The following is a 12,906-nucleotide window of genomic DNA, read 5'->3' as shown; positions in this document are numbered from 1 at the left end:
TAACACAAATAAGCCCTCTTTTTTTAGGGTTGGAGGAAACACACTGTGGGTCGAGGTTCAGCCTTTGGGCTACACATTACCTATTTTTTTTTTAAGAGAACGCTATTTATTTATGTATTTATTTTTGGTTGTGTTGGGTCTTCATTTCTATCCGAGGGCTTTCTCTAATTGTGGAGAGCAGGGGCCACTCTTCATCGCGGTGCGTGGGCCTCTCACTGTCACGGCCTCTCTTGTTGGGGAGCACAAGATCCAGACGCGCAGGCTCAGTAGTTGTGGCTCACGGGCCTAGTTGCTCCACGACATGTGGGATCTTCCCAGACCAGGGCTCGAACCCGTGTCCCCTGCATTAGCAGTCAGATTCTCAACCACTGCACCACCAGGGAAGCCCTACCTACTTTTTATGTACAGTCGACCCTTGAATAACCCTTTGAATTGCACAGGTCCACTTTTATGCAGATTTTTTTCAAAAGTAAGTACTACAGTATTACATGATCCGTGGCTGGTTGAATTCACAGGTGCAGAACAATGGATACAGAACCGAGGATACAGAGGAACCACAAATTCGGAGAGCTGACTGTAATTCATACATGGAGTTTTGACTCCTGGGAGGGTCTGTGTCCCTAACCTCTGTGTAATTTAAAGGTCAACTATAATTACATTCTAGGAAAAACTAGCACTGTAGTCTATTTTAGCGCTGTCCATTATAATAAATTATGCTTTATATTGCTTTAAAACATCCAACTAAATCACAGTATATAACAGGAATCTGAGACAACCCCTTTGAACAAGGACAGGCACATGCAGCCAGCACTGAACTGTGCTTCTCACAAGTATGAGCCTTACTCTTGGCTGCAACTGTCATTCTCACTCTCCACTCCTACACAGTGTAAAATAGGGGCCATGAGGCTTCAGAGGAACAAGGATGCCTGATGACCCAGGGATGCAGTGCTTGTCAGGTCAAGCCTCAGTCAGGGATCGAGCTTCCATGAACAACTCGGGACTCCAGCGTCACCTCCGTGTCAGGGAGGCAGGGACTGAGAGTAGGAGGATGGTGTCCACACAGTGCTTGGCTGGTTTTTGGGTTTTTTTTTTTTTTAATTTTCTGGGTCAACCCACAGGGAGGGCATGGAGTCAGCCTGTACAGAACCCGGATGTCTAGGTTTGGGATAAAATGTAACCACCAGATGTATGGAAAAGGAATAAAAGGCAGCTTCTCAATAATTCTGCACTTAAAAGCAAACCGGAACTCCCTTCATGTTTTATTGTACTTAGAGAAAACCAACAACTACACTTAGCAGGTCAAATATGCTGCTTATTAGGTAGAAATAAAAGTATTCCCCGAAATCTCCAAATTCCTACTCCTCTTCTAAAATTCAGCAACCATAAAAAGAAAACAATTTCCAAACCTCAGGATTTAAATTACAAAGGGGGTTAGAAAGACATGCTTCATTCTATTTGTTTCATTTTCCACTAAAAAAGAATAAATATGTTATAGAAGGGAATGCTGGTTATTAAAACTGAATTAGAAATTGTAAGGTTAACTGGATCCACAAAGCTTTGCCACATTGTTTACAAGCTTACCAGAACTAAGAATATACTAAATATTTTAACAACAAAAAATTCAAGTGACTTAAGATACTTATCTTTAAGAACTTCTCTTAAACATATACTTAAGCTCAGAATTCCTAAGTGAAAAGCTCAGAATGGGCCCAAAAGCTTTTGTAACTGGTTATCAAACAGATAACTTGGACTGCAAATCTTTCCCCTTCTGTGATGTTGTCTGCAAAATGAGGTGGATCTTATCAGAAATAAAGTATGGGCCCAAATATATTCCCTAAGTCCAGAATTCTGAGCTGTGGCTTTCAGGTTTCTGTGAGGGAGGGGTGAACACACTAAGGTTGGCACATCTGCCAGGACAGGAAGTCACCTGCCTCAAACCCTGATGGCTGACCTGTTTATGACCCAGTGCAATTTGCAGAAAGGGAACCAACTTGGTGATTAACGGAGTAGCCAAGTGTGAGGCTGGTAACCCCTTAAGTTTTTACTAGTCAGTGGTAGGAAATCTTACAGAATGTAAAATACAGAAGACTATTCAAAAATAATTCAAATAAATGTCAAAATAGTAAATAATGCTACAAATGAACATGTTCTATTGAGATAAAATTCTGGGGTCTAGCTGGAGGTTTCTTAAAGAATAATGACTAAAAGTGGACAAGACCAGAAAACATCCACTGTGCTAACTTTCCCTTAGGATAATCAATGTAACTATGAAGAATTAGTTTATAACAGGTAACATAAATCCAGCTGTTTCCACAGCTCTACCGGAAACCCTGCACTGAAATACTGCCTGAAGGAACACCTTGATAGTATCTGCAAAATGAAGGGGGGAATCAACCAGGGTGGGGACTTTTCCCATGAGTGGTATATCCATCTTCAGATGCAAAATCTCCTGGTCTAGGAGGCTATGTGACTTGTCACACAGCTCATTTCTGGAGGAAGTCAAAGAAAAACCAGGCCTATCTGATTCTTTCTACTATACTATAGGGAACCCCATCTTTCCCTCTGGTGCAAAAACATAAGCCTTGGGGAAATGTGACACATATCCTTCTCCAAGGAATAATCAAAGTTAAAGAACTTTCTTATATAAATAGCCAGTTCTGGAAACATGACAGTGGGCAACAAGCAAACCTCAGGAATGGTGAATATGCTATTGGCAAGATTTCGGCAGTCAGCTCACATGTCCTTGGATGGGTGGAGAAGGGTGGGCAGGTGAGTACTGGCAGGTGGAGAGAGGCTGTGGGGATGCGGGTTAGTGGTGCTGGCAAAGGCAGACCTGAGCTTTTAGGGCTGTTCCCAGGGCGGTTCCAGGAAGCCTATGCTTCTTCCAGTCCTCCTGTCCACCCAACTCTCTAAGAACATCTCTTCCTAAGGAACGGCACATTGGCTACTGTGGGGTTTTTACATCACCCCAGATGTCTTCCATATCAGAACCACCCATTCTTACTCTCTCCAGCGGCTAGAACACAGCTGCTAGTCCTTGGCCACATTTCCTAAAAGGGCAGAAGGGTCAAAATCCCACCCCTGCTCCTGTTTCTCCCATTTACGTTCACAGGGGAACTTGTCTGTGTAAAATAGGAAGCTGCCGTTCTGGTTTATCGATAAGCCTCTGGAGAGTTGTGGTTCCTTCCACATATCAGCTCCCTGAAGTAGATCATCTCAGAGTGGATTGAAGAAACTGCTGTTCCAGCTTTGTGGCTGGAGACTCATCCTGGACCATGGGGTCCCCTCAACCTGCTGGCTCGTTTAAGGTCTGGCTTGAACCTCTGGCCTCTCTCTCTTCCCAAGCAATGACTAGTAAAACTTCCTTTTTTTTCCCTTCCACTGAGATTATCCACATATGGGGGCATCCAAGAGATCAAATCAGTGAGAATTAGTTTACTGGGTGTACGAAGCCAAATGACCAGCAAAAGAGCAATAGCTATAAAGGGGAGGCTGGCTCTTTGCACCCATAATATCTCTGACACAAATATTACTTAAACCTGCCATTACAACTTATGGAATTTAAAAAATCTTACCTAATGAAATATTGATAAACATGGAAAAAATTGAAATACAACCTCATTCACTAAATGTGTTTTCATGAAGACACAAAGAAGCTCTATAGTGCATAATTAGAAACAATTTGATTTTACAATATGAGAAAAATCAAATAAATTACAGTACACTTGTATGATTAAATATTACATAGGCATTAAATGTTATGTTTTTGAAATGCCATAATAATACAGGAAAATGCTTAGAATATATTTAGAGTTAACTACGTAAGAACATTTCAAAGAAAAAAAGTAGAAAGAAATGTACAAAGTTAACAATCTTCATATCTATATAGTAGCATTTCAGGTGATTTTTACTTTTTTTTGTATTTCTAAAGTTTTATACAAAGAGAATATATTACTCTTACAATCATAAAAAAAATCAGTAAACGTTTTAAAAGGTTATTTTTTAATATCAAGATTTCATATTACACCAATAAACTTCGGCTGTTTTCTCTTCAATCTGTTATCATTAACTGTGTCATGAAATAAGTTTTAATCCAAATTTCTATTAATAAAATACATATTAATTCAAGTAATTTGGAAAGATTAAACATAAAAATCTGATAGAATTCATTGCCTGAGTAGATCTCATGGTATTTTATTTATCGTGTTTTTAAATATACGAAATTGAACCTCTGGCTTCTACTCAGAAAGCTACAAAGAGTGTTGCTCCAAACCTAACAAGAAAAAAGGCCAAATAATCATTAAAATCAACTTTTCTTGAATCCACTAGAGAGATGGGATTTCAGGGCAACCAAATAGCATGAAATCTAAAAAGGAACAGTTTTCCTTCCACCAAGAAAAGGTGGGACACAGCAATGGCCCATATAAGTAGAGCAGAGTAGGAAGATGGAGCCACCATTCCGAGCAGCAAGTCAAACTCAGATCATAGTTTTAGCAAATGGCCAAGGATAGACTGTCATGAGAGTATGGTGCCCCTGGGAACTACAGACACAGAGGGATTCAGCATCCACTCACAGCCGCTATCCAATGACCTCCATGGCACCACGAGGAAGATCGGGGCAGGGATGGAGACCTAAGAAAGTCTCCCCATGGTGCAGGCTGGGGGACGCACAACCAGATAGCGAGAACAACAGCAACCACCCCATAGGAGGAAGGGAGCAGCCACCACACCACCTGGACAGGCAGGAAACTACACCCTGAGCCTTCTCCTCTGTGAGACAAAAGCCGTAAGCCGCAGGGAAGGACAGCAAATCTTGTTGCCCCTGACGCACAGGTGGCGTAGGAGAAGGGAAAAGAATAAGACTCAGCGCTGCTGCGGCAGGAGCAGGAAACTATCCTTAGCACAGAGTTTTAGCAGTCCCCTACTACCGAGGGAGGTACAGGATCACTGAGGTAGCCCCCCCTCCAAGACCCAGGCACACTGACCCTTCTGAAGTCCAACGTCGAAAACAAAGATGATGGAGAAAGCACAGTTCAGGAAGTGTCACTGGTGCTTATCGCTAGCAGAGGGACAGGAGCATGGAGAGAGACCCCTTCTGAGGCTCAGACGCATAAAAAAGGTCTAAAGCTGACAGTGAAAAAGGAACTTTGAGCAAAACCCTTTGGCAAACCAGTCCTCACCTCAAGCACAAGATAATACCTTAAGGAACTTGAAAACTGGTGGTGCAGGAACATACCAGAGCAACAGCAAAACCCAAACCCTGCTCCCCTCGAGAGCAGACTGACAACCTCTCTAATAGCCTAGGTTAGAGACCTGCCCATTTATAGGCATAAATACTACCTACCTCAGTCTATACTGTCCTATGCATGATACCAAGCTTACAACCAAAAATTACAAGATGTACAAAAAGGCAGGAAAGTCCCAACTCCCCACCCCTGCTATCAAGAAATGAAGCCATCAACTGAACCAGACTTAGACTTGACTCAATACTGGAACTATAAAATTCACAATGATTAACACGTTAAAAACTAGTGGAAAAGGTACACAACTTGCATGAGCAGATGATACATTTCAGCAAAGAGAAACTAGAAGAAAGACTCAAATGGAAATGCTGCAAATAAGCATTAAAGGAGATGATGAATGTGCTCAGAAGTTCATCAGGAAGACTCAACACAGAGGAGCACAGAATCAGTTTCCTTGATGATAAGTCAGTAGAAATTGCCCAAATGAAACACAGAAGACCAAAGAGTGAATAGAAGTTTTACCCATGCAAGACATATTTTGGACGAATGTGTCATGAGCACTTAGAAAAGAGAGGGAAACAGGCAGGACCAGCAGTTTCCAGGTGAACAGGTCCTGGCAAGCTGAGTGCATCTCTTTTTTTCTTTAAACAGGAGGTGGTGGACAAGTGGAAAAAGAGTTTTTAGCTCACAACACTGAGCACTTAGGTGCAGGTACAATGCTCAGTGTTTTACATATCTTCATTATTATTACCCTCATTTTATAGATTATTATCTCCATTTCATAGAAAAAAATAATAATCTACCCAAAGGATCACACAGGTTGTCTGACCCTAAAGCTCCGCCCTTACCACCAGATGCAGCCTACCTGTGAACTCAATGAAGAAACGAGGCTGGATGATCATACAGTTAGATGCCTTCCCACTAATTGCACTAAAATGGCCCCAATGCCCTAACTGATCAGTGCTGACCGGCAGGCTGCACTGGCTTACACATCCCTTGCCTCTGTCAACATTTTGGTCAATGACACAGAAACTCTGCTTATTCAATTTACGTTAAATAAAACTAAGATTAAGAGTTAATGGGATGAATGGGCAAAGCAAAGTTCAAAAGTATATTGAGGCTGGAACTCTGGCCTGAAATCAATGGGAAAAAATGCAAAGTTCTGCACTTAGGTGTAAAACAATCACAGAGATGCAGAATGGAAGAAATTGGCAAATGTGGATGAGTCGGGGGGGGAAACCTGGGAGGTATAGTGAATTAACAGTTTGATTTGGGCCAGCACCCAGGGCTGCTGCTGAAATCAGAGGTAGGATTTGTGGAAGGGCGACATTGTATCCCAGGAGCCTACCATATTACTATTCTTTGTACTGGATAGACAGAAAAATTAGTAACCCATGTGATGAGGTGTTGCAAACTATACCCCCAAGAACTATCTGTGGAAACCATTGAGTTTAGTTTGGACAGGGTGGCATGATAACTGCCTTTAAATACTCAAAGAGCATCCATGGGGAAGTGACTGTGTGTTTGTTGTTCAAGAAAGCAGTGCACAGCGTTTGGTTAATTACAGAGAGGCCGAGGTGGGTCCCAATAAGGAAGGCTTTCCCTCAATTCCAGTGTCTATTAATGGCTGTTGGGGGGAAATGGCACTCTCTCTGCCAGAGTATCAGGAATGTGGCTGGTGAATGTCAGGAACACCTTGAACAAGACTTTGCCATCTCTTCAAGGCTAGGATTCTATTTTATATTATGTAACTCAGAAAGCACTTCAGTGAATCTTCAGATAATTCTGCTGAGTGAAAAAAAGCCAGGTCCAAAAGGTTACATGCTGTGTTCACTACCATTTATATAACACTCTTGAAATCACAAAAGTGTAGAAATGAAGAACAGATGGTTTCCAGGGATGTAGGTGTGCGTGGGAATAGGAGGGAAGTGATATAAGGGCTCCTGCTGGTGATGGATATATTCTGTCTTTTGACTGTACCAAAATCTCAATCTCCTGGTTTGTGATATTGTAGTACAGTATTACATGACATTACCTTTGGAGAAAACTGGGTGAAGATTACACAGGATCTCTATGTATTATTTCTAACAATTATATGTGAATCTACAATTATCAATTATCTCAAAATAAAAAGTTTAACCAAACAAAAAAAATTAAAAAGCGCTTCAGATCTCACCCACATGTAGGTCATCTCAGTGGACCACACTGGCAGTGACATGCCAATGACCATGACCAAAGGGCTCACGGAAGGTCCTCTCCTCCACAACCAGCCAGCACTTCCCAGAGCACCTGGCACCCTGGACACACCTGCTTAGCTCTCCTGGGAGACACTGCCTTCATCTCACAACCAGTATGCCAAAGCTTTCCTGCTAATGAACCCCAATATCCAACTTTTCTACTCCTGCCAGAGGCAATGATGTATTTCTAGCTGCCCAGATTCAAAACTATGACCCTAGCTTTGATTCTTGATTTTGTTTTTCTACATGCAGAAACCCAATCCTAGGAAGCTATTCCTCAAAATGTCTCCAAATTTTCATCGTTCCGTTTCTGCTGTAATTCTTAGCCAGGCCTCACCACCTCAGAGATTTGATACCGTGCTAGCCCCCCAGCTTCCCATCCCTGTCAATTTCTCCCCAACCCACCCACCTCCATCCCACACACTGCACGTTACTTCTCATCATTCTACCATCCTAACGAAACTTTGAGCAGTGTTCCCAGTGTGTGTGTGCGGGGTGTGTGTGTGTGTGTGTGTGTGAAAGGGGGCTGTGGCCAGAGCTCCCCTAGACTCAGGTTTAGCAACTAGGCTACATGGGAGTCGGGACACAGGGCCATCCCCACACAGTACAAAGAAAGTCTGGAGATCTGTGACCAGCAACCTCGGGTGCAGCTAGAAGAATGAGCTTCAGTGGGGCAGACAGAAAAATGCAGAACTAGCAACACAGAATGGGCGGATTTCATGATGACATCAGGAGATCATGAAACCCACAAGGAGGTGGACAACCCCTGCGGCCTCCCCCACGGCCAGAAGGGGATCCATACGGACACAGAGAGGCAGACTCTCTGTGTGAGGATGACGAAAGGCTATGCTGTACAAGCTGAATCACCTTACCCCAATTAATGAGACTTCCAGATACACTAAAAGAAAAAAAATCCATACTGTGTGCAAAGCCATGGGGTGAGCATCTGCTTCTTACCTCTAACTGGGAAGTTTAAAGATGGATCTTTGTAAAAAGAATGAACATGTTATTGAAAACACTTTTTCTTTCTTTTAAAAAGTAATTATTTAGCTGCAAATGTAACATTTTCTCCTCTGTCTATAAGACTCAAATACGTGCAAATATTGCATAATGGCCCTCTGGCAGACTCACATCTTGTTGCCTTTCATGGAAGGAAAATGAAGAATTATGAAAATAGAATGACAATGTTTCTCTAACCCAGGATTCCATTATCAACTCTGTGCCTGTTTAAGGTGAAAACAACAGGACCTCATGGTTCCTGTTCTTTAGGTTCTGAGAAATCTTCATTGAAAGAAAACCCTAGGACCCCTGGCTTTCCTGATTTCTTAATTTAATTTGAACCAGGAAAACCACTGTGGCTGTACTGACCAATCTGAATGTTGAAGGAGGGGCCCGAGGCTTCCCTCTCAAAACCTAAGGGTTTCATGTTGGTGCATCCGTTCGTCTTTGCAGATTCCTCACTGTCCAGTCATGGGGGTGAGAGGGAGTGTTGAGACCACCATACTGGTTTTATAAAGACAAGTGATCTCATTAGAACTGCACTGAAGATAAACTCGGTGGCTGCTACCACTGCTGACTTTCAGCCACTAGCCTGGAACCGAGCACCCCCTGCAGGGTCAGGCGAGACCTTCCTCTGACATCACAGAGTGGACACGGGCTGCGAGCATCACCCACGGTCCCCTTTCTAACAACGCCATAAGCTCCAAGGCTTAGGCTGACCCTTGACTCTATTTTCTTTTCCTCAGGGTGACTGGCCTGGTATTGAACACAAGAGCTGGAGACTATTGTGGACCTTCCTTCTGGAAAATGAAAGATGGAGAAAGAAACCAGCACTGATCTGATGCTGATGCCCCAAGTGGCTGGGGAAGAGGCTGGTGCCCCAGGTGGCTGGGGAGGAGGCTGGGGAGACAGAGGCCCCGAGGAGAGATGCGCTAGGTCCCGAACGCTGTGTGTGCTACACAGGGAAGGAAGCATAATTCCTACAAACTCATTCTTGAGGACTTTTAATTTTGTGATTTCTCCATGGTATTTAGAAGTCAATAAGGTTGTCCCTGTGCATTCCTTTTCCTTGCAGAATGATTCCAAAGAAACTGACAGGATGCTGTTGCAACACTGAAGGCTCTGAGCCTTCCTCCCATCTACTGAGCGGACAGAGGCACTTCTGTTAGGCCCACTTCCTTTTTCTCATCTCCTCTTTTTCTTCCTAGCCCATGGACTCTCCTCTCACTCTTTCCCCTCTCTCTCTTCTCTTCTTCCTGCCTTTGCCATCCTCTCTCCCCTCCCACTCCCACCACCGGGACCTTGCCCTCCCTCTATTCCCTTCCTGGTGATGAGCTAAAAGGCTGTCACTTTTCCTATCACAAGCATAGCTGCTAGGTTTTATTCCCTTTTGGAAATAGGGCTGCTTGTTGGCGTTTTATCATGACCATAATAAAGTCAGTTTTTATTGCAAATTCTCCCATCTCCCTAGCTTTTGGGGTCCTTGAGACCATGCAGAGAGCACAGGGGAGGGAGCAACTTCCAAATGAACATGAAGGTTAGGGAAGGCTCCCAGCAGAAGGAAAGAAAAATCAGAAAACGCTGAAACAGGATACGAGATATACATCTTCCCTCAGCCTGGCTAAATCAGCCTATTAGGCCCAGGATTCCACTCAGCTTGTAAGGTCACCTACAGCAGTTTGTAAATAGAGCCATATTCATTTTCCATAGAAAACAGAGCCAAATTTTTAAAACGAAGAACAGATTTTCAGTCTTCTAAGAGAAACCATGGCTGTTTCTATTATAAAATGGGACTGGGGGGATTCTATCATCAATAATATTGGGAAAAGGAAAATTGAGAGGAAGATGTAAGAGCAACCAAGGACCTGGGACCCAGTGGGCATTGCATACCAAAGCCATCCAGAGGAGAAAGGCCCTCCCACCGACACAAGGGCACCATCACCAAGTCTGGAAGGAAGATACAGCCTCAACTAGATCTATTCTTGTCATAAAGTCAAATCAAGGCTGAGTGCTCCTGAAATACGGCAGGGTCCTCAGGAAGCAGGTACTTTGAGAAGTGAGGCCAAGGGATGTGACTCATTGCTTAAGAGCACGGCACTGGTGCCTGCCAGCCTTGGCAGGCTCGCCCAACTGGGGGTGGCAGTGAACATAGGGATGGGAAGCCTGGGATGACCACAGGTTCTGCAGGGACCCCTGGGAAGCTATGTTGATTCTGTGACCGAAGTCAGGCTGAAATTCCCCACCCAGGCCCTCGATGCCCTCCCTGCCTGACCCTGTTGCCTCCACTAGTCACCGTGGTTTCTGCCATGGTGCGTCACCCCAAGCTGACCATACTTCAGCCTGGGTTCAGTAGCATCTGCTCAGGACAGGATCCCTTCTTACTTCCTCCAAGTCCACGTCGCCTCGCCCCCAGCCAGGTACCTCCCGGTCCCACCTGAATCCAGAGAAGACCACACCAGAGCCTCACTCAGCTTCCAGCGCCCCTTGGGTATCAGGGTGGATCTTCTTAAGGCAGCGCCCCCAGAGTGTGGGCACTCACAGCCGAGGCACGGCCAGCCAGACGTAGGCCAAGATCCGTGGGGGAAATTAGATAGATTCTCATAACCAAGCACTATTTCCTCAACTACAAAATGGGGATAGCATTGTTTACCTTAGAGTGGTCTTATGTAGATTAAAGGTGATAATGCTTGAAAAGCACCTACTATGGTGCCTGGTGCCTAGGTAAATTGTTAATAAATGTTGGTCACTTTTATAATTGATGGCAGAGTTGAAAGGCAATCTCAAATTCATTCATCTATATATAGGAATATGCATATACATACGTATAACATGTAAGTATGTACTTAAGTAACTGAAAGTATTAAACATGAAATACAGCAGGTAATATTAATACTCTATCCATGGCATAATGTTTTAATTAAGCATTAAAAACCAGAGGTGCCAAAAGCATTTGATTAATGCTTAAAAGGAAAAAATAAAAATACATTAAAAATTCATAAGCTCTTTGCAATTTGAGTGAGTTTTGTTTTTTGTTTTTTGTATTTTTTGTGGTATGCGAGCATCTCACTGTTATGGCCTCTCCCATTGAGGAGCACAGGCTCCGGACGTGCAGGCCCAGCGGCCATAGCTCACGGGCCTAGCCACTCTGCGGCATGTGGGATCTTCCCGGACCAGGGCGTGAACCCGTGTCCCCTGCATCGGCAGGTGGACTCTCAACCACTGCGCCACCAGGGAAGCCCCTGAGTTTTGTTTTTTTTTAATCTATAAAATAGTAGTCCTTATTTGTACTGCGACAGGGCAGGAACAAAGCTGAATAGGACTTCTTTCTGCAAAACCATCTCAGAGAGGGTAACAGGGTAAAAATATAGGAGTATAATATGCAAACTGAATAAAATGTCCCATCATAACCTCCTCTTACCTTTGACCCAATGAGCGTGTACAGCCACTGAATGGTTTCATTGTGGTTTATTACTCCATTCATCCCATCCACATACAACATAATCTGGCCCAAAGCTACAGAAGAGAAGAGAAAAAGAAGCAAGGAGACGTTATGGTTTATATGTAAATATAACCTCCAATGACCATAATGTCAAGTGAGATTTTCACACTTTAAGTACACTGTATGTTAAGAACCAAATCTGCAGAGAATCCCTGAGCTCTGAAATTAGCGCAATCTCACTGCAGAAAGTGTTGATCACTCCAGAAGAAATAAGGGTTATCCTGGTGTCTGGAAGATGCAATTAAGGCACCAAATCCAATGATTGTTGTTCCTCTGTGCCTTGATGTATAAATGCATGTTTTTACATTTCTATATCTGTATGTAGTCCCAGACGAGGAAGAGATATCTATGATATGGTGTCTGGGTTGTGGTCTCCCGCTGGGGCCAAGAGGGTGCATGAAGTTTCTAAAAACAACTTATCTGGTGCCCCAGCCTATGGTCAGGCAGGTCCCAGACACTATGGAACCATTTTGAGCCAATACAATTTGAACCCTTAAGGTAAGGGATAAATATGTATTTAAATATTCTTTGTAATCCTTTTAAAGACTTTCAGGTTTTAAAATGTCAGAAATCATGAAAACAGAGGGCAGGGGTGGGGAGGGGGGGTGGGGAGGTCAGTGTTTAATGGGGACAGAGTTTCAGCTTAGGAAGGTGAAAAATTCTGGAGATGGATGATGGTGAGAGTTGAACAACAATGTGAATGTACTTAGTGCCACTGAGTACATTAAATATGCTTAAAATAGTATGTTTTATATTATGTGACTTTTACTGCAATAAAAAATTTTTGAAAGAAATCATAAAAAATACTGTTGATACCAAGTCCTAAATTCTTAGTTAAGAAAAATATAGTCACTACAGATTGTCATTATTCACCAAAAAAAACCCAAGACAAACCAAACAAAAAAACAAGCCACGTTATTACTTTTTT

At 43.2% G+C, this 12,906-nt stretch overlaps 1 protein-coding gene across 7 annotated transcripts in view; it reads right to left on the bottom strand.

Annotated features, from left to right (window-relative positions):
- The window catches only part of FHOD3 (formin homology 2 domain containing 3), a gene marked incomplete at its 5' end in the record, with an annotated part of 495,578 nt that overhangs the window by 205,807 nt on the left and 276,865 nt on the right, over nucleotides 1-12,906 (bottom strand). For all 7 annotated transcript variants that reach the window (XM_079717563.1, XM_079717564.1, XM_079717565.1 and 4 more), the window contains one exon: nucleotides 11,898-11,992. In XM_079717563.1, the coding sequence (XP_079573689.1) occupies nucleotides 11,898-11,992 (95 nt within the window). The remainder of the gene's footprint in view (nucleotides 1-11,897; nucleotides 11,993-12,906) is intronic.

Source organism: Hyperoodon ampullatus (assembly GCF_949752795.1).
Source record: "Hyperoodon ampullatus genome assembly, chromosome: 13".
Lineage (NCBI taxonomy): Eukaryota > Metazoa > Chordata > Mammalia > Artiodactyla > Ziphiidae > Hyperoodon > Hyperoodon ampullatus.
The sequence above is the reverse complement of the archived record's forward strand: the minus strand, read 5'-3'. Positions and strand labels throughout refer to the sequence as shown.